Below are 23,384 nucleotides of genomic sequence, written 5' to 3'. Positions count from 1 at the left end.
AGATTTTGAAGGTTGTAAAAAAAAAAAACTCCGTCGATACAGGTGGTCTTTTACCTTATTTCACACGTTATATTCATTCTTTTTTTTTTTTTCTTTTTTTTTTTTTGTTGTATACTGAATCGAGGCTCGGTCGGTTATTTGTGTCCTTTATGACGTCCTTAAAAACAGTAGGTTTCCTGCTTGGAATGATTTTCAATTTTGTTTGACTGTCACCGACAGACAGACTAAAAAATAAATAAATAAAAATCACACCAGAAGGAAGTTTTTTAGTTTGCCATTTTTATGGCGCAACCCATTGGACAAAGCCGTCTGGAACAGTGTTTGTCCGTCTCTATGTATGTATGTATGTATGTCCCCTCAAACGTATACCAATCAGAGCTGAGGATCTGGTCACATGACAAGGTGATATGATTACGTCTGATGTCATTACGGCGGTACGGCGGCTGTCTCTCCACACACTGCCATTTTGATTTATATGCCGTTCATATCATCGAACCTGTCATATATCACAATCGCCATGCTCTACCTTAACGTTTTTCAGTGTGAAACACAAACAACCCATTGTTAAAATGACCATCAAATATCGAAAGCATCGGCATTACGTCTGTTCCAACAATACAGTACGTATAGGCCTTAGGCGTTATGCCTCATCCTCATACCGCTTCGGACAAATTAAGCACAGGTTTCTTAATACAGCAGTGTATCATTTCAGTAGTATCGTTTTCGTAATAGTAATAATAATATAGTAAATATAACCATAATACTTTACTCCCAATGTCATAAATACAAAGTTAAAGGATTGAAGCGGTGTATGGTTCATTAATTAGTGATAAGTGGTGTATGGTTCATGAATCAGTGATAAGCGGTGTTCGGTGCCAATATTAATAATCTCAGAAGTAAGGAATTAGCCTCAGTTTTTAAATGGTAATATCATTTTCGAAATATCACGTTAATATGACAGTAAATCTAATCGTAACACTAATCCCTTCGTAGTGACTGCAAACGTACTGGAAGTTAAAATATCTAATCTTCTACATATTAAAGTAGCGGCAGTTTTGTGTCCGTTACATCATTACATCTATGACGTCACTATGACGGCTGACTCCACCGACCGACATTTCAATTTACTAGTCGGCCTACACCCGCTCACTACGGGAGCTGCAGAAAGGGTCATTCCTCGGGGGTATATAGATTACAGTCGATCTATGGTCAGGTCTCAAGAACATTGGGTGTGTGTTCATTTACCAAGGTTCTTGTGGAGAGATCGCCAAGTGGTTCAAGCATTCCAGCAAGCGCTCCATTCAAAACCGTTAAGGAACGGCTGACTTGGCAAGCGCTAGCTAGCTGCTTGGTAAATGAGCACACCTCAACCCTTGTGAGGGAATAAAGATTACAGTAGCTCTTCGCTCAGTTCTGCAAGTAAAACTTACTCATGTATGTCGGGATTCCTCCAAATTTCTTTGTTTAATGTTATAAACAGCATTAGCGACTGTTAAAAAGCTAATCGTATGTGTTTGTGGTTTGTAATACTCTACAAGCCCGGCTACGCCGCTGTTAAACTTTTGGTCTTGCTAATATGAAATAGGCAAAGCCTAGAGGGGAACAAAATCCATGAAAATGACCCTTTATAACCCATTAGAATTACCCTTTAAACCCCATTAAAAGTACCATTTCGAACCCATTAGAATTACCCTTTAGAACCCATTAGAATTACCCTTTAGAACCCATTAGAATTACCCTTGAGAACCCATTAGAATTGCTGGATTTTGACAGACGGAAGGACATAGCCAAGTATTGAAGCGGCTTCACCAATTAAAATTGATCTCACTTCTTTGCACATGCGCAATCAGGACGAATTGAGAGCCAAAGTAGTGCTACACGATAGGTTTGTTTTCTGATTCATGGTCTGATTTGTGTTCAAAATGAATGAATGAATGAATGAATGATCGTTTTGAGGCCATTTTTTCCCGCTAAAGCGGGGGTTAGCCTTGCGGGCCCCATGACCTCATGGTTCCCTTTTTGAGGCAGTTTTTATGGCCGGATGCCCTTCCTGACGCCAACCCTTAGTCACCTCTTACGATGAGCAGGGATACGGTGTACCTATTCTAAACCGGGGTACACACCGGGATCATTCATCCCAGCAAGCTGGTACTCAATTTGCCGACCTTGGAAGGATGACAGGCTGAGTCAACCCCCCCTGGTGTTAATGCAGTGATCGACCGGGATTCGAACTCAGGATCCTAGGATCCCAAGCCGGCACCCTAACCGCTAAGCCAACACCAAGCCAAAGGTTCAAAATATAACAGTCAATTTAAATGAAGTTGTTCCTCGATCATAAACTGCTGTCTGTAGACAGAAACAAACAGACAGACATAGAGACAAAGTGAACCAATGACCTAACCCCGCTTTCGCTTCATGCATGTGGGGTATAAATGGCAGATCAGAGTTTGTGGCATGGTAATTGCAACATCTGGAAAACAGTTGGCCATGAAAAGGGATCTGCAAGATGAGTCGCTCAAATTCTAAAAAGTGAATGGAAAAAGTAACAAAAGGAAATCTCTGAAGAGAAGAGCAAGATAGAGCATTCCATCCACACTCTGTGGCATAATAGCTATAATGTGTCCACTCTGATTCCAGTAGGACGGCAGTATGATTCTGACCGTAGCCGAGTTGTAACAAAGTATGAAAATGGTACATGCCACCCACGTCCTTGCTTGACGCTCAGCAATTAGAGGCCAGAACATAGATAAAACCCATGGGTTTGCATCCCGTGGAGGGGGTTGAAGGGAGGAAAAGGGGAGGTTTCCCATGAATTAACCAGCTGACTGCTGAGAGAAAAATATACCACAACCGATGCTGATACCCAGAGTGCCTCCAGGTGAGTTGTATCGCTTCCCCCAAAGTCGACAGTTACATTTGTCTGAAGTCAAGCCCCGTGTCATCTCGTGTATTTGTCCACGTGCAGGTCTGTGCATCAGGGTTCAAACAATGTGTAGTTTGAGGGCTCTGTGAAAAAAGTTGAAACCATGGGGTGAAACCTGAGAGAAGTTGATGCCGCTTCAATTAGGGAGCGGATCAGCTCCCATATGGGTGTATGTATGTCATCGTCTCGCTAGATTCCCAGCCTTATACCAATGAGCCTCCAGAGAGATCATAATCAAGTCTTCATCAAACTTAAACTCAGGACCTCAAACTCAGGACTCAGGAGGAAAAACGGAAGACCTTCAAAGATGATGGCTTTATGAGGAACAAAGATTGCAGCCGATTAACCTTGCAGATGTGCCTTTTGCACAGGATTCAAGCGAGGGGAATAAACAACCACCTTTAGAGGCCATTTTTCCCTGCAAGCGGGGGTTGGCCTTTTTCGGGAACCGTGGTTGTTGTTGTTTTTTTGGTCCCCTTTTTGAAGCAATGTTTTACGGCCGGATGCCCTTCCTGACGCCAACCCTTTTTGCCGCCTTTAACGACAAGCAGGGAATTACCAGTGAACTGGTACTCAATTTGCCGACCTCGGAAGGATGACAGGCTGAGTCAACCCCCCTGGCGTTAATTCAGCGATCGACCGGGATTCGAACCCAGGATCCTAGGATCCTAAGCCGGCACCCTAGCCGCTAGCCCAACACCAGGAGGGGAATGTCAACCCATAATCAGGAGAGTGGAACATTCTCTACTCACCGAGCCAATCATCGAAACATGACAAAAACCCATCGAGTTGCGTTTCAATTTATGCAGAAGACATTTCGACACATGATGCCCCCTCAAGGTCTGGGTGAATCAGCTGGCCATGTAGAATTGTACGCTTATCAACCATTTAAAAAAAAAAAAAGCAAATGTTGAACAACGTAAAATTTAACGTTGAATAACACTTCACCCAGACCCACACGCTCCCTCCTATCACACATGTTTCAAACTTGTGGCTTGCACTTGGTTCATATCATCGGCAGCCAGTATGACTGCAGTGACATCATGGCTTTTGGTTACGTATGGTTCATGGTGAGGGTTTTTACTTTAGCTAAACAAGATCTAATACAAATCTCGGTTCTATCATCGACGACCGATTATTGGCAGACTCCAAAGGCAGCTGCAGACTGAGCACCTTCCGTTGTTCAAAATAATTTATTGAGAAATCAGAACTACTCAATGCCTACAAGGCCTTTCTTTGTACTTTAATGGACTATCGCTCTCTCTCTTATGAGCCGGGGCCCCAGCATCACAAATATCTCCTGGATGTTGAAGAATACAAAGCAAGCTCTCACTATTTTTGCTTCCTGCGGGGGTTCAATCGCACTCTTCCTTTCATAATTTCAATCAAGCGGTACACCGCCGTCTCACATCACGCACCCCCCCCCCCCCCCTTCCCCTTTTGTATCCCCAATAACCCTACCTTACCCAACCATTTTACTCACAGGTTACTGTTTCATTCCACTCTGCTGATCCCTCATCCCTCTCTTCTTGTTCATTCATTCCGATGCTTATTTTGCATCCGACTGTGGCCCCACTCTCAGTTTGTTGCCTTTTAACCCCCTACTGTCGCCTCATATGTCGAAGACCCTACCTCTTGTGTATATATATATATATAAAGTATTTTTAAAGGGGTATAAAGATAATGTATATTTTATTATTTGTATTAACCTACCTATCAGCAAAATCAAGGTGATTATTTAGCTGGATGATTAAAATGTCACAGAAAATGCAGAAAAGTTTTTTAAATAAAGAAAGGTCAAAGGTCATTTCACCATGCTCGATATACAAAGTGTCGGTTTTTCCGAAGCAGTTTCTTTGCTGGGGTTACACGTTACAACCCGAGAAGGATCACCACTCCGACAAAGGATACTCCACTGATAGCGCAGGAATTGGGAATCTGTTCAGCATGCTGGCGATAACTCGCCTACTCTTCATGAAGCACACCGTGGGATCTTTAACACCCAGCAACGAATGCCTGCAGCCGGGACGCCATGTTTAATGTACATCCGAGGGACGGCACACACATCGATGAATCACCACCCGAACTGTGAAACACCATGATTACAGGTCGATAGCTGGGTCGGGATTCGAACCCGTGCACGACAGCTTCGAGATGAGTGGGCATACCTATAGAGTCTGGAGGCCACCCTGCAGCCCCATATTGTAAATTATACACAGCTCAGTAATACCAAGAGCGACAATTACTTTGCAATACATGTCCCCTACCAATGTGATATTTTCTCAAGGTCCAAAAATGGCATAACTCCGGAAAAAAATTGACGAAACGTCCCAAAACTCAACCTTGTTCTGTAACTTATCAAAATAAAGCCACGGACCAAGTTTCAATTCAATATGTTAACGGGTATGGGAAAAAAGTGCAGAACACCACAGGTGGGACGGACAGGCGGAGGGAGAGCAAACCTATAGTCCACTCCGGTGAAGCTTGAGCAACAGACTACCAAAGTTTTCAAGTAGTGTGCACAAAACACACTGACCTTGCCTACCAGTCCCCTCTGCATCCATGGTTGAAGCTGTTACACCATGTGGAGTCAACCCAGACGATTGAGTCAGACTGTACTCTCTCCGAAAATGTTGGAGCTCCTGAAGCCAATACATCATGATCTCTCGATTGGTCGCCTGATGGAAACAGCAGGGCAGACACACGTGTTACGTGATCAACGGTCAGGAGGAAAACACACAGATCACTCGTTTTGTTCACGTAAAACGCCATAAGTTATGTGATTAAAAATAAAAATAAAACAACATTTTTTGGAAACTACCAGCAGAGAAATATGAAACTGAAAGTTTCGAAAATATAAAAGCTGGTACGCACTGCACAATACACTACAATACACTACAATACAACACTACAATACTACAATACTCTACACATCAATAATCTACACATCAACACTCTACACATCAATACTCTACACATCAATACTCTACACATCAATACTCTACACATCAATACTCTACACATCAATACTCTACACATCAACACTCTACACATCAACACTCTACACATCAACAGTCTACACATCAACACTCTACACATCTACACATCAACAATCTACACATCAACACTCTACACATCTACACTCTACACATCTACACATCTACACATCAACACATCAACACTCTACACATCAACACATCAACACTCTACACATCAACACATCAACACTCTACACATCAACACTCTACACATCAACACTCTACACATCAACACTCTACACATCAACACTCTACACATCAACACTCTACACATCAACACTCTACACATCAACAATCTACACATCAACACTCTACACATCAACAATCTACACATCAATACTCTACACTTCAACACTCTACACATCAACACTCTACACATCAACACTCTACACATCAACACTCTACACATCAACAATCTACACATCAATACTCTACACATCAACAATCTACACATCAACACTCTACACATCAACACTCTACACTTCAACACACTACACTTCAACACTCTACACATCAACAATCTACACATCAATTAATCTACACATCAACACTCTACACATCAACACTCTACACTTCAACACACTACACATCAACACACTACACATCAACACACTACACTTCAACACACTACACTTCAACACACTACACTTCAACACACTACACTTCAACACACTACACTTCAACACACTACACCAACACACTACACTTCAACACACTACACTTCAACACACTACACTTCAACACACTACACATCAACACACTACACTTCAACACACTACACTTCAACACACTACACTTCAACACACTACACTTCAACACACTACACATCAACACACTACACTTCAACACACTACACTTCAACACACTACACATCAACACACTACACTTCAACACACTACACATCAACACACTACACATCAACACACTACACTTCAACACACTACACTTCAACACACTACACTTCAACACACTACACTTCAACAGACTACACTTCAACACACTACACTTCAACACACTACACTTCAACACACTACACAACACTCTACACATCAATACTCTACACATCAACACACTACAATACTCTACACTACACACGGCCACGTTAATGAAGCAAGTACGTGCATGAGTGCGTGCCGTGCCTGCAAAGTAAAGTCCCGGGACGGCGTACGGATTACAAAGTGCCCTGGTGCGGCGTCCAGCTCGTAGGAGAAGGTCGCCGAGGCGACGTCGATGTGTCCGAGGGGTCGCGCGTCGCGCGCCGTCCGGTAGTAGTACAGGCGGCACGAGCGCGGCTCGAGGCAGAACCAGCGGGTCTTGGCGGCGCGGAGCGGTCCCCGGCCGGCGATCTTGTTCAGGTAACCGCAGAGGCGTCCCCCAGGAGACAGGTCGGCGGCGTCTGGAGCAGAGAGAACCACGAAATCGTCGTCCACGTCGTCGCTTGCAGCTTCACATTTCTTAGGTTCCTTGTCCGCCTTGCGAAACCACACTTTATCCGCAGCGTGCAGTCCTGATGGTCTCCGGTCTTCATTTTCGGCCTCAATTACTTCTGTATTATTTTCCTCCATCCTCACCTACGTGCCGCTTCCTTGTTTTTGATTTTAAAACGTTTTCCTCCACACAAAGTTGATTGTTTTTAATATAAGGATCTTCCGAGAAACAATTCCAATCGAAAGAGAAATTCGCTTTCAGAGATTTATGGAGAAGAACCCGAACCGACAGAATTGAGAAGATAAGCCGGAGAAATCAGCCAACGAGTCCTCAAATCACTGCGATACACCTCAAGTCTTGAAGGCGCGACAGAACCTTTTTGATACATTCGACTCGTTCGGAAAATAAAAAATAAACCGGTGATGACTAAAGATCTTCATTTATAGACTCAAGAAGAGCAAGAAAATTCCAACTCCTCCCCCAAAATTTCCACATCATGAAAAAGGAAGAAAGTCGTGAAATGCTTCAACATTTACTTCCGAGTTCCGACAAACAGTCCGTTGATGGATACTTATTGCCATTCATCTGCTCTTGTGTGAGAAATGGCGACGGGTTTCCGGATATGCAGCTCATCCTGAATTTCTGCCAATAATCGTGATGATTACACAATCCTAGATTCGGAACCGCAGCTGGGATCAATTCATTATAAAGTGAGAAGTGAGATGTGTCATTGGCTCATATCAGTCATATGCATATATATGTATACCAGCTGAAAGCACCCGGCGTGGCCCGGGTTCTTTTTGAATGATTTTACTACTATAATTCAGCTTTTACTCACAGCCGTAGAAGATTGAATACTATAATTCAGCTCAGTTTTTAATTGCGAAATGGGCCCAGCCCGGCCTATGCGGCCTCGACCGGACTCGCCACCTAGTCTATAACGTTCTCGGGGCCCGGCCCGACATTTTTGGTTCTTTTTTAATGAATTTACTACCATAATTCAGCTTTTACTCGTGACGGTAGAAGATTGACTGCTATATTTCAGCTCAGCTTTTAATTGCGAAATGGGCCCGGCCCGGCCGAGGTGGGCCTCGACCGGACTCACCACCTAGCCTATAACCTTCCCAGGGCCCGTCCCGACATTTTTTGTATTAGAGGTTTCCTCCTATCTTTCACCGTTGAGGAGATTCGTTTGCGCAGACAAACAAACAAAAACTTTTATAATATAGAGAGAAGAGAGAAGAGAGACTGGCCGAAAGCACCCGGCATTGCCCGGGTTCTTTTTGAATGAATTTACTACGATAAATCACCTTTTACTCGTGGCCGTAGAAGATTGACTACTATAATTCCGCTCAGCATTTAATTGTGAAATGGGCCCAGCCCAGCCGATGCGGCCTCGACCGGACTCGCCACCTAGCCTATAACCTTCCCGGGGCCCGTCCCGACATTTTTGGTTCTTTTTGAATGAATTTACTACTATAATTCAGCTTTTACTCGCAGCCGTAGAAGAATGACTACTGTAATTCAGCTCAGCTTTTAATTGTGAAATGGGCCCAGCTCGGCCAACGCGGCCTCGACAGGACTCGCCACCTAGCCTATAACCTTCCCGGGGCCTGTCCCGACATTTTTGGTTCTTTTTGAATGAATTTACTACTATAATTCAGCTTTTACTCGCAGCCATAGAAGAATGACTACTATAATTCAGCTCAGCTTTTAATTGTGAAATGGGCCCAGCTCGGCCAACGCGGCCTCGACCGGACTTGCCACCTAGCCTATAACCTTCCCGGGGCCTGTCCCGACATTTTTGGTTCTTTGTGAATGAATTTACTACTATAATTCAGCTTTTACTCGCGGCCGTAGAAGATTGACTACCTACGATAATTCAGCTCAGCTTTTAATTGCGAAATGGGCCCGGGCCGGCCGAAGCGGCCTCAACCGGCCTCGCCACCTAGCCTAAAACCTTCCCGGGGCCCATCCCGACATTTTTTGTATTAGAAATTTCCTCCTATCTTTCACCGTTCAGGAGATTAGCTTGCGCAGACAAACAAACAAAAACTTTCTTTTATAATATAGAGAGATATGTGTGTGTATATATATATATATATATTGTTACGGTCCGCGGATAAGGATGTTGTTTGCCGAGCGAAGGCACCGCGGCCGAACAGTTGTTCCCCGACTAAACCCGATTCACCCAAACGTTGGCCGTATCGCGCCACAGATATTCAATGTGGAAAAGACTAAGACGACGAATGCAAAGAGGAAGAAGAAGAAGACGTACAGAAGAGTAACGGGGTTTATTATTTACACACACATAAGCAAAAAGAGCAGTCACGATTATTTACAGGTGACATGAAAACGCAGGTGACACAGTGAAAATTACTAGCTTATACGGACTTAATTACCTACCCAGGACAGCACGAACAAAACAAACTCACGTACGCAAATGGATGGAAGGGTAGGAATCGTTTGGAGGGATGAACAGGTGGGATCACAGGGCATAGCGAGCGGGTCCACTCCGGGCGCGAAGCGGGGAGCCGGCAGCTCCTGTATTCGGCTTTACAGCGCACGCCGGCAGCTCCTTGTATTCGGCTTTACAGCGCACGCCGGCAGGGTCACTCGACTGGTTGAAACGGGGCTGGTTGAAGCGGCTCTTTGTCAAAGGCTTTTCGTATCTCGCACGCAATAACGGTGCAACTCTCAACTCTCTTGGACCTCACAACCCAGCTCTCTCTTGGACCCTGTTTGCGACTCTCGTGTAAAAGCTCCTCTCCTTTCTCAGCTCATCTGTGATCTGTTGGGGAACGTCCCGCAGCGGGTTATATAGGCCCCGCCCCTCAACCTTCGCGAACCTCCTTGATCTTTCTCTCCAAGTCCAACCCCTTGTTCGTGGTTGGTTGAGTGGGGCTGACTCACTCCTCCCCTCTCTGACGAGGTGGGGACCCGCCTTTCTTCCCCAACCCTGCCTCGTGGTCAATGGCGGCTTTGGAGGGGATGTAATTGGCAATCGAGGCTTGGCAATGACGAAAGGGGAAATGGAGGTTTTTGGGAATGGGAATGAAGGGAATCTATCTCTTTTACTTGGTGCAATGGAGTGTCATGTTACTGGAAGACAAGGCCTTACTCTAAAACACATAATAAGATATAAGCTACTGAACAAGGGTCTTATAGTGTCCTGCAATGTGGTGTTTCATGGAATTAACTACCGGGACGCCCTTTTTACCTTTACACAACTCTGGAGGCAGGAGGGGCCATATCCAACCAATGTTACACAACAATTTACCACAATACAATACACACAATCAAAAAAATGCAATCCTCATATCCGCAACAATATATATATATATATATATATATATATATATATATATATATATATATATATATATATATATATATATATTGTTGTGGATCTCTGCGCCGGCCTTCTCCCCTTACCAAGGGGGGGATTAGTCCCCTTGTCTTTGACTGGCCGACGGGACCCGGGACCTATGACGTCCTTCCCGGACAGCGCGAAATAGGGTCTTAGGACTAGAATCACTATTACCTAATTACTTGCGCTGCCCTGAAACGAGGAAATAAGCCCCGCACGAATCACGCGTGCTGAGACGCCGAGCGGTGCATACACGTGATCTGTGCCGTTTATATGGTTACCCCGGTTCTAGCAATCTTGTTCGTATGCTTAGCCAATGCAGAAATCACAAAGGCGATCGAATTGGGAAGAAAGGAATAACAAGATTTATTTACACTACACAGGGATTCCAGAGAAAGGGGACACAGTGCAGCCTTAAAACAGTCTTAACTTAATCCCCAGGACAAACGGGCCCATCTCACACACAGACACACTCACACGGGGCTTGCAGCTGCAGGATGATGTTCACCACGTCCAGGGATGGCTCTCGTGCAGCTCCCTCCGGTCTCCGGCTCGTCCCATGCAGATGGTAAGTAGAGGGGCAGGAGCTCTCCGCGTGTCGTTTGGCGCTCAAGGGTTAATACGGGGCGATTTGGTAGGGAGCGGACTTCGGCGGTTAGCGGTGATCACTGGCAGCTATTGCCGCGTTTACTCAAGTGGCTGGAGTAAGCGCTACTTGCCACCGGCGCGTCTGGCTGTCTTTCCTTCGGCGCGTACGTTATACTTGGGATATCGTGCAATGCCTCCAAAGCGAGTGCTGCGAATCAAGTTCTCCAAAGTCCTCTTGATCAACAGGTCTTCTCACGTGCACTCTCCCCTTGCGACTCCTCTCGTGCCAATCAGTCCTGTTCACCACTGCCGTTCAAGTCCTTCGCTTCAGTCCTGTGCAGTCCTTTCAAGGGCTTTGTGCAATCACTTATATAGGCACGCCCCGCGAACCCTCTAGAACTCACCAGATGCGCCTCTCCATGCCCCCTCACGCCATGCCGTTAGAGCCCTGGTTGGTTGGTGGCTCTTACCGTCATCGCCTCTGACGCGCTTCCTTGACCCCACCCCACCCCGACCCCGCACTCCTCCTCCTTCTCAGGCCTACCTCGTGTTATTCGACTAGTGAGCGAGCAAAGGGCAGTAAAATGCTGCGGGCAGCCAAGGCGTAACAAATGCTGCAGGCAGCCAAAGCGTAACAAATGCTGCGGGCAGCCAAATGGGGTGCGGGATCAATTATGCCCATTGAGGTGGAATTGGAGGGTGAACGCAAAAATGAAAGGGGACCTAACTCATGTCTTTACACAACGCAGATATTACTAGGGGAAATGGCCTATACTTACACATACTATGACATAACTAATACTACAAATGAGGCTACATGTTGCTTGTGTGACTATCTATGGGGGGCAACCTTTAACCTTTATTGAACTTTACTGTACAAATCTCAAAACCGCAGCACTGCCCCCCTCCCTCGTCAGACTCGTCCCCGAGTCTAACCTACCCAAGTGAGAACGACCGGTTTTGAGCAAGACTTGGGACTAGCTTTTAATTATGTGTGACACTTAGATATGGTTCCCCCTCTACATTTACTCTAACCCATGTATGCGACAGTTTTACAACACTAAATATGTTCCCCCTACTGCATTGTGTACTAACTAACAGACTCGCACCCACAACTAACCGAATTGCGGAAATAATTCTCAAACTACACATAAAGCCGGTGGGCAGCATCTTATTTACAATTACAAAACCTAATTATTTACATTTCTATAACCCAGGACCTGTTCTTTTTTGTGGAAAGAAGATTCGAGGGGAGAAAAAGCACAGCAATGCACCAATACACAAAACACATTCATCAAAAGAGTTCACAGTTCACCATTTGCTGCTGGGCCGCATCTTCTTCTTGCTTCTTCTTCTGTGTGCAATAAAAAACTTACAGTTCTTCTTTCCTGGCACCAAGAATAAAATGTACAAGAACCCGTGTTCGTTTTTATTTGTCAGCAGGGCCAACCCTATGTGGTCCAACTGCGTGACATTGATGCCACTTAAAACCAGTGGTCCGAAGATGCAAGGTAAGTTTGCAGTAAATGACTGCTCAGCAAAGTGTAAGGCCACAAAACATGTGGTCCATGTGTAATGTGGTGCAGCAAATGCTGTACATGTGCAGCAAAGTTATAATAAAGAGTACGGCAGTAAAGTACTGCGCAGTTCATCTGCACAGGTGTAGCAAGGTGCAGCGGCACAGTTCGAGGTTGCTGCACAACTCCTCCTCCAAAGTGGGTCCATGGGTGGGGAGGAAGACAAAGCACAGTCAGCAAAGGAAAGGGCGCAAGGGTACACATCAATCAAGGCAATGCAGCATGAGGGGTGCGGGGGAGCGAGCAGAGCAAGCTCCTCCCTAACCGTTTGTACCTCCCCCCCCCCCCCCCCCCACCATGTCAGCTTACCCTACCCTTGCCCTTCCCCTGTATTTACAAATTCGTCACTACGTCCTGTCTCCCATATCCCCCTCTAAACCGAATTCGTCTCCAATCCCTCCTAGGAAGGAAGAGATGGAACAACCACAATGTCACTCTCACGTCGAGATGGGTCTTACTCACTCAAATCATTTACAAAGCCTGGGTGCTGGTGTGGAGTTTTGTCACCTTGGTGAATGAATGTGGATGGTGCGAAGGGCTTTCCTAATCCTAGCTACACTAGTTGACATTAACTTTTAAACTAACCCGGGGTCATGCCCTGCCAATTGGCCTTCTTTACACTATGTGGTTCTAAAAACCTGATTCCCATCGACCACCTGTTGCCTTCCAAATTTGGGTCTCACTCCCCAATTTTTCACACTGTGCCTTTGCACAATTTCGGGGCTGGGTCGTGTGGCTCCACTAGCAGGTCTACCTACCTGCGCACCTCCGCCACTGAAGTTGCCACCCGAGTTTACCTTGCTCCTTGCGAATACCTAAATTGGGGAAGGCCCCCCTGGCTCTCTCACCCCCTCTGATGCCCTCTCTGGCATTGGGCTACCCGGGTCCTCTCCTGGGATCCTCGGGCCCCACTGAACACTACTCACGACCCTAACCGGCTCCCAGAGCCTACCTGCGGCCTCACCTGGCCGACAGACTACCAGTGGCGGAGTGCTCCAATAACCATACACACCAACAAAGCCCACACGCCCAGCCATTCCACAGACTCATGCACCCAACCAAGCACTTCCTGCTACTTCCTGCACCACAGATGTTAATATCCAAACAATTTACCTAAGCCCTCTTTTACCTGACATTTTACCTGACATTAAACTACCCACCCCGGGTATTCGTGAAAGGGTCCATCTCCCCCCATTCACTCCTTCGCACCATGCATTCCACACCTTCTATCCCGCACCAAGCATTCCACACCAAATATTCTCACACACAGCAAGCTCTCTTGCGCACCTCTTGTGCTCACACACCTGTTCCCCACTTGCACACCATGCAAGTCAATTCACTTCAACACACTCTATTCGTCCTCAATACACCACCTCTGGTTATCCCCAACCAATTCCTCATTTCGCCTAAATCTCAAGCTCATCCTCACACACACAGCATCATATAACTGACTACTTCTCCCCTAGACCTTGTGCTTCCCCATCTTCCCTTACACAAAGCACTCCCTCGCCATTATCATCCACCTAATCTAACTACGTCCCCTCTACCTGTACAAAAGTCACTACTTAACTCTCAGTCTCCTATTGTCATCCTTCTAAACCCCTAACAATTAACCTAGCCCGCCCTCGGCTAGTTTACACTGCCACCCCATAATCTACTGCTCATGTGCCCCAAGATGTGTGAGGAATGGCGAAACCACCACTCCCCCACACAGGGTACCATTCGCCAACACGATGGCTAATCGTCCACTGTACTCGAGCCTCTCCGTGCGGCAATACATTTTCGGCATCACAGCTCGGCTTCAAAAAGCCAAACAATGCATGCGGGTGGTTGGTCGCCTGTTGGTTGGGTCCGTCCGGCATTTCGATTCAGGGGAGGAGGCATGCTTGGGCCAAGGTTCAAGGCTCCATCTCTGCGCGATGCCTTGCGGTCCCATGCGCGATGGCCCAATTGCCCATGGTCGGAGCACCGTGGCCGCCAGGGGGCGCCGCTCCGACCTCTCCTTACTCCCCTCGAACTGTGCCGATCGCCTTTCCCGCCAAGGCTCGGCACCGACCATACAGGGCGGGGCCCGGCATGAATCGTGCACGCCACCGCGGCAACGATCCCCGCCGCTGCACACAAAGCACACCATGCACCGAGGGCTCGTGTCGGCTATACGTCGCGCTAAACCCTGCCCCGGTCTGCGTCGATGCTCGGGCCGCGTTCTCAACACACGCGACCCATTCCTCACTCGCACAACGAGGCGCTCCAGCGCCTCCCATAAACTCCCTGCACTCTATTACAGCATGCTCTCCTCTCGCGCCCTCTGGTGTGCATTCTCTCTCGCACACCGCACTCGCACCTGTACACCTAGGCACACTCAAACCTTCCACACACTCCGTTACACACTTTTCCTTCACACACACCCTTACCACACACTTCTCTGTTACACACTCCGTAAAACACTCGGCCATCGCACACACTCATGTACACCCCTCCGTTACGTACCCCATAACGTCCACGGGTGTGCACTCTCCTGGTACACACCCAATCACATGCTCTGGTGTGCACTCCCACACACTCTCCTCAGCCATTGCACACTCTGTCTCACACTCGTCTCCGACACACTCTTCCCACATACACCCCGGTGTGCATTCTCCCTCGCACTCTGTAACACACTCTCCTGTTACACACTCGCGCTCTGGCGCACACTTTTTTCACACACACGTGCCATTCACCTTCACACATCGCACCACAGACGTTCCACGCGCGCCCGGGTTTCGTCGCGATCCCAAGCGCGCCAAAAATCTTTTCGCGCCAAACCTTTCGCGCCATACACACCCCTACTCACCTTCGGGACCTTCTTCTCCAGCAACCGCACCTGCAAACCTTCATTTTTGTGAGGAAGCATGACATCACAATGCAAATCCAGACTTTGAGTGCATTTAATTTCTTCCCTCGATGCTATTTCCTCTATTTCTGCCGTCTCTTCGGCCCCAATTTCAACTACGATTTCTTTGATTTCTTTTTCTTCGACAACCGCTGGCGCACATGAATTTTCCCTGTCCAATTCGGCGGCCGTCGGCTTTTCCACACCCCGAGTCGCGATTTCTATCCCCTCGGTCACTTTAGCCGCGCTCTGCTCTACCTCACTCTCCCTGCGTTCCTCGCACTGCTTTACTTCGTCGCGTCCCTTTGCGACCTCTTCGCTCAACCCGCACCTTATGTCCTCCCCCATTTCTTTTATTTCTTTATTTGACGCCACCCTCATCTTTTCCAATTCCTGGGTGGATTTGTCCCCCAATTCTTTCAATTGGCCACCCATTTTGTTTTCCAATTCCTTTTTTTACCTCTTTCAATTCCCGGGTGGTTTTGTCCCCCAATCCTTTCAATTGGCCACTTTGAGCATCCATCTTTTGCTCTTGGATGTCCATTCTCCCATGTATTTTATTTATGTCATTCTTCAGCTCGCCCTTATTATCCCTTGCTTCGTCCCTCATCTCTTTTCTTTCCTTGGTGGATTTGTCTCCCATTTCTTTCAATTCTTTGGTGGACTTGTCACTCATTTTTTTAATCTCCACCATGAATTGCGCCATGAAGGCTTGCATGTCCAAGACCGTTGGTACAGCGGGCTCGGCTCTCGCCGCCATGTGCGAGGCGCCGCCATTTTCTTCCCCTGCTACCCCTACTGCTTCCTCCTCTATTTCTCCCAATTCTTCCCGGGGGTCCTGGGTTATTAATTCCTCTCCCTCATCTATCTCATTTACCCCCACCGACATCCGACCGTCTTGGTTATCCATGGCATGATTTTAATTTGGATGTTCCACTAAATTTCGGCCGCTCGTAATTTTGAGTGCGTTAAGCGCACCTCGGGTCAAATCCCACTCCCCTGACACCAATTGTTGCGGCCAATATGCACAATTGGTTTCCAAAATTTGGTCTAAAAATTTAGTCCCAGGTTCCAAATCCCACTCCTGACACCAATTGTTGCGGATCTCCGCGCCGGCCTTTCCCCTTTACCAAGGTGGGATTAGTCCCCTTGTCTTTTACTAGCCTACGGGACCCGGGACCTATGATGTCACTCCTGGGCAGCGCGAAGTAGGGTCGTAGGACTAATCACTAATACCTAAGTACTCGCGCCGCCCAGAAATGAGGAAATAAGCCCCGCCCGAATCACGGGTGTTGGTAGAAACGCCAAGCGGTAGCGAACCCGTGACCCAAGCCGTTATCAAGGACTAAACCTGATCCAAGCGGTCCGTAATCGTGCCACGCTTACCCAATGGAGGAAATGATGGAAACTGTCGAATTTGGGAAGGAAAGGAATAACAGAATTTATTTACACTTTGTACAATAAGAAGAAGAGGAAGAAAACAGAGTGCAGCCTTAAACAGTCTTAACATATCCCTGGACAAACGGGCCCGTCACACTCTCAGACACACTCACACGGGGTTTGTAGTTGACCAGGTCGATGGTCCAGGGATGCGTCCAGGCAGCTCGTTCTCCGGTCCCCAACTCGCACCGCGAAGCAGATGAAACAAACGGCAGCAGCCAGGAACTCTCCTCGTGTCGTTTTGCGCGTGCGGGACTATCACAGGGCAACGGTAGGCTGGCTTCGGCGGTTACACTCGCGGCTCAGCCACGTACGTAATAAGCGGACAGTTCGATACGCGCTTCTCAATGCGTTTCTCCTTAAAGCCTCGAAACTGTCATGCGCACGCCGGTCCTCTCAGTGCTGTTACCACGCGAGTGCTCCATATCAGTTCGCTCAATGGCTTCTCGCTTGGCGTCGCTTGGCTCACGCCTGACTCCCGTCCTCATCAAGTCCTTTGTAAGCAAGCTCTCTCCAATAAGTCCTCTCAGCACGCCCTTTCCCCACGAGTCCTTTCATAAGTCAACTCGCACGAGTCCTGTCCAAGGGCTTTGTGAAAAGGCTGATATAGCCTTGCCCAGCGAACCTTCCAGCACTTGCTAGATGCGCCCTCACCACGCCCTCTCAAGCCATGCCCACCGAGTTCTGGGTGGCTGGTGCCCTTACCGTCACCGCCTTTGACGTGCTGCTTGACGCGGCCACACCCCGACCTCTCGCTCCTCCCCCTTTTCAGGCCTACCTCGTGGCCACCCGACTAGTTTGAGCGAGCAAAAGGCAGCTAATGCTGCTGGCGGCCAAAGCGTAACAAACGAGGTGGATTAGCCGAATGGGGCACGGGATCGAGTTTGCCCATAGATAGCATTGGTGGAAATGAAGGGCGGCCGCAAAATGAAAGGACCTAAACTTATTATTTCTTTACACAAGGCAGATGTTACTAGTCAAATGGCCTACTCTTACACATACTATGACATAACTAATTCTAATGGGCCTACGTGTTGCTTGTGGACTAACTATGGGGGGCAAACATTTAACCTTTAATGATGTGATATGTACAATTATCAAAAACCTCAACAATATATATATATATATATATATATATATATATATATAGATAGATAGATATATATATGTATATATATATATATATATATATATATATATATATATATATATATATAGATATAGATATAGATATATATATATATATATACGTCGATATATATATACAGACTTGGCATTTAATATGGAATTTTTTTTTGGGGGTGAACTTACTTTTCAAGATGACTTAGAACCAAAAGTTCATTGGAATTATGTTGAAATTATTCTAGATTTTGTTAATGTGACCTTTAAAAGAAACAAAAACCACATTTGACATTTTGAAGCAAATAAATTGATCCTTGAAGGTGATGAAAACTGATATCGAACTCAATTCACGGACAGTACTGTGTTAAACTTCTGTGCGTTTTCCAGAAGTATCTCATTATTTTGCACATTAGCCAAAAAATTTTTTTAACAAAAACAAAAGTTAAATTATGACTGGGATTACAGACAGTAAAATTACAGTTCAGTACTTCGTGTAACCCCCACGAGCATTCAGGAGAGCACGTACACGTTGAGGCATGCTGTTCACGAGATTTGCCAAGGTTTGGACAGGAATCGCTTGCCATGCAGTTACAATAGCCTGCTGCAATTCACGCACAGAGGCAGGCTGCTGGTCCAAGTTGTCGATTTGACGCGTTAATTCTGCCCACAAGTTCTCTATCGGATTAATATCCGGGGACATGGCAGGCCACTCCATATGCTCTACACCACGGTCGTCAGTCAGCAAGAAAGTGTTGGATCATGCGAGCACGATGAGGCCGTGCATTGTCATCTTGGAAGACAAAGTTTCCTCGAAAGGCTGCACGAACAAATGGAAGCAATGTTTCTTCCAGAATGGCCCTGTGCTTGAACTGGTTCAGGTTTCCATTCAGAACAACCAGGTCAGTTTTGCCCCCTGCATGAAAAGCAGCCCAAACGGTCACCCCACCACCACCAGCTTGGACTCTTGGCACTATACAATCTTGTTGTCGGCTTCATGCACTTGTCTGCGCACTCGGACGTGGCCATCTTGACGATAGACCAGAAATCTAGACTCGTCATTGAAGATCACGTGATTCCAGTGTCCTGGCTGCCATTGACGGTGCTCTCTGGCCCACTGCAATCGGCGCTGGCGGTGTTGTCTGGTCAGACGTGGCTTTCTCAGGGGATGCCTGGCACGATAGCCTGCTTGAACCAGTCGTTGGTCGACTAGCCTTCTGGATACAGGCACATTTGTCAGTTGCTGCCACTCAGCCCGAAGCCGATTAGCTGACTTGGTACGGCCATTGCGGACTAACCGGTGCAGCTGGCGATCATCCCTCCTTGTGGTTCTGCGGGGACGTCCTGGCCTCGGTATTGGAGTAGGGACACCCCTCTGAGCATTTCGTTTCAGGATCTTTGACACCTGACCTTGAGTGATGCCATACTGCCAAGCAATAGCACGCTGTTTCATGCCGGAATTTCGTAAAGCCACCACTAAATGACAAACAGCATTGTCGAGTTGACGGACCATCTCCAGAGGAAGCGGCAATAACTTTTGTAGACGTGCAGCAGTTGTTTTCCACTAATACAGAACGCAACAACCCTTATATACCCGATTGTGAAGCCAATCGTCAAATGTACCTGTCCGTACTTTTTGTCACGCCACCTGTGATATAATCCTGTTATTGACTTCTTGCTGCGACAGACAATCAGTGACATGGTTCTTTTAACAAAGAAATCACTGAAGCGTAAAAGAAACTCACCAGATTGATATACCGAGTTCAGAAATTAAACCCAAGTCAAGAAAAAAATAAATTCCATATTAAATGCCAAGTCTGTATATATACTAGCTCGGCTAAGCTCGCTGCGCTCGCCTCACCATGCGTCGTTTTACACCAATCATAATACAAAGAATTATTTTGCACAAAACTATTTTTAGTGTTTGTGACATTACATTTTTATAAGCAATTTAGGTTGAAGATTTAGGTTCAAATTTTTTTTTCAAAAAAGAACCCCTCAGCACATACATAGGGGAGGGTTACGTGCAGACTGGAAGTTTGGGACAATTACACCTCACCACTACATAATGTAAAACACCTCACCACCACATAATTTAAAACACCTCACCACCAAGTAATTTAAAACACCTCACCACCACATAATTCAAAACACCTCACCCCCATGTAATTTAAAATACCTCAACCTCACGTAATTTAAAACACCTCACGTCCACCTAATTTAAAACACCTCACCACCAAGTAATTTGAAACACCTCACCCCCACGTAATTTAAAACACCTCACCCCCACGTAATTTAAAACACCTCACCCCCACCAAATTTAAAACACCTCACCACCACGTAATCCAAAACACCTCACCCCTATGTAATTCAAAACACCTTACCATCATGTAATTCAAAACACCTCACCACCACGTAATTCAAAAACACCTCACCACAACGTAATTCAAAACACCTCACCACCAAGTAATTCAAAACACCTCACCACCACGTAATTTAAAACACCTCACCACCACGTAATATAAAACACCTCACCACCAAGTAATTCAAAACACCTCATCACCAACTAATTCAAAACACCTCATCACCAACTAATTCAAAACACCTCACCACCACATAATTAAAAACACCTCACCACCAAGTAATTCAAAACACCTCACCACCACATAATTAAAAACACCTCACCACCAAGTAATTCAAAACACCTCACCATCACATAATTCAAAATACCTCACCACCACGTTCTTAAAAATACTTCACAACCACAGAAACAAAAGTTTCAGGGAGTAGTTCAGTGACAACAGACATTGCACAGATATGTAGATACAGTCACATGAAAAAGTAAGTACACCCCATGTAAAGTTTTGACTTTTTCAACATATTTCAACATACAGCTATTTGATCTTCATTTCAACAATATTGATAGATAAAGGTGATATAATATTTAAAATATCATGAAACATTTTACATTTTGTAGTCCCGCCGAATCCCGGTCGATTTTGTAGTCGAATCCCGGTCGATCGCTGAATTAACGCCAGGGGGGTTGACTCAGCCTGTCATCCTTCCGAGGTCGGCAAATTGAGTACCAGCTTGCTGGGATGAATGATCACGGTGTGTACCCCGGTTTAGAATAGGTACACTGTATCCCTTCGCATCGTAAGAGCGTGATCAAGGGTTGGTGTCAGGAAGGGCATCCGGCCATAAAAACATTGCCTCAAACAGGGAACCATGATTGTCATGGGGCCCGCAAGGCTAACCCCCGCTCCAGCGGGGAAAATGGCCTTAAAACGATCATTCATTTACATTTTGAAGTCCATTGTATAATTTAAATAAACATACATGCCAATTTTGCATGAGGAAAACGTAAGTACACCCCATTTAAATGTTGTTTTAATCTTTTTAACATATGTGGACATATCAATATTTGATCTTCCTTTAAACAGTATCTATAGATAAAGGTGATCTAATTGAACAAAAAACAATGAGAAATTGACTTTGCAATAATTTATTCAACAAAAAATTAACAGAGATGCCATTTCCTTCTGTGGAAAAAGTAAGGCCATCTCTTGGCTCTAATAGGTGGTATTGCCCCTTTTGGCAGAAACAACCTCAAGTAGGTGTTTCTTATAACTGTCTACCAGTCTCTGACATCGACTGGGAGAAATTTTTGCCCACTCCTCCATGCAGAATTATTTCAGCCGTGCGATGTTTGAGGCGTTTCTTGAATTCACAGCTCGTTTCAAATCCCCCCACAACATCTCGATGGTATTTAGAGCCGGGCTTTGACTTGGCCATTCCAGAACCCTCCATTTCTTTCTTTTCAGCCATTCCTTGGTGGATTTACTGGTATGTTTAGGGTCATTGTCATGTTGCAAGGTCCACCTTCAGTTGAGCTTCAACTTTCCGACAGATGGCCTCACATTATCCTCAAGCACCCTCTGGTACAATGAAGAATTCATAGTGGATTCTATGATGGTGAGCTGCCCAGGCCCTGATGCAGCAAAGCTGCCCCAAACCATAATATTTCCACCACCATGCTTTACAGTTGGTATCAGGTTCTTGTGGTCAAATGCTGTCTTTGGTTTTTACCAAAACATGTCTTCTGGTACTGTGGCCAAATAGCTCTACCTTTGACTCATCTGTCCAGAGCACATTGTTCCAGAAGTGCTGGTCTTTGCCTCGGTGTTCATTGGCAAGCTTTAGTCTTGTCCTTGTGTTCTTTCTGGACAGCAAAGGTTTCCTCCTGGCACACCTCCCATGTAGATCAAATTTGTGCAGCCTCTTTCTCATGGTAGACTCATGCACTTTGACATCAACAGTGGCAAGAGCTACCTGTCGGTCCCGTGATGCCATTCTGGGGGTTCTTGGAGACTTCTTTCAGCATCTTGCGGTCTGCTCTCAGGCTGAACTTGCTGGGGCGGCCTGGCCTGAACAAATTGGCAGTTGTTTGGAATCTTCTCCACTTTTAGATGATCTTCCGGACAGTGGAATGATTGATTTCAAATTGTTTGGAGATCTTTTTCAATCCCTTCCCAGACTCATAGGCATCTATAACCTTCTTTCTGAATGCCTCAAAGGGCTGTTTTGATCTAGGCATGGTGACGCCGCACACTTAAACAACAAAGAGCAAACCAAACTAAATGTCTGAGGTTTAAATAAGACAGGTTTCTCCAAGATCCTCTCTAATGATGTTCTAATCATTTGCACCTGAGCTGGTGCACCTGATTCTAATTTTAGGTATTTGCAGAAGTGATAAATGTAGGGGTGTACTTACTTTTTCCACATGCGAAATTTGCATTTATGTTTATTTAAATTATACAATGGACTCCAAAATGTAAATGTTTCATAATATTTGTTGTATTATATCACCTTTATCTATCAATATTGTTGAAATGAAGATCAAATAGCTGTATGTTGAAATATGTTGAAAAAGTCAAAACTTTACATGGGGTGTACTTACTTTTTCACGTGACTGTATATAGATAAATTACTGTACCTGAGTGCCAGTTTTGTCATGGTTTACACTAAT

General features: G+C 45.9%; 1 protein-coding gene across 2 annotated transcripts in view; it reads right to left on the bottom strand.

The window, feature by feature from the left end:
- TBC1D2B (TBC1 domain family member 2B) overlaps positions 1 to 7,839 on the bottom strand; it is a 43,887-nt gene extending 36,048 nt beyond the window's left edge. The window contains exons 1-2 of one of the 2 annotated variants that reach the window (XM_078771650.1): positions 7,101 to 7,839; positions 5,460 to 5,601 (exon numbers count right to left, since the gene is read on the bottom strand). In XM_078771650.1, the coding sequence (XP_078627776.1) occupies positions 5,460 to 5,601; positions 7,101 to 7,526 (568 nt within the window). In that variant the 5' untranslated portion in view covers positions 7,527 to 7,839. The remainder of the gene's footprint in view (positions 1 to 5,459; positions 5,602 to 7,100) is intronic. The other variant, XM_078771649.1, reaches the window with a different exon arrangement.
- Positions 7,840 to 23,384: the final 15,545 nt, after the last annotated feature.

This window comes from Myxine glutinosa, chromosome 2, assembly GCF_964187855.1.
Source record: "Myxine glutinosa chromosome 2, kmMyxGlut1.1, whole genome shotgun sequence".
NCBI classification, from domain to species: Eukaryota; Metazoa; Chordata; class Myxini; order Myxiniformes; family Myxinidae; genus Myxine; species Myxine glutinosa.
The sequence above is the reverse complement of the archived record's forward strand: the minus strand, read 5'-3'. Positions and strand labels throughout refer to the sequence as shown.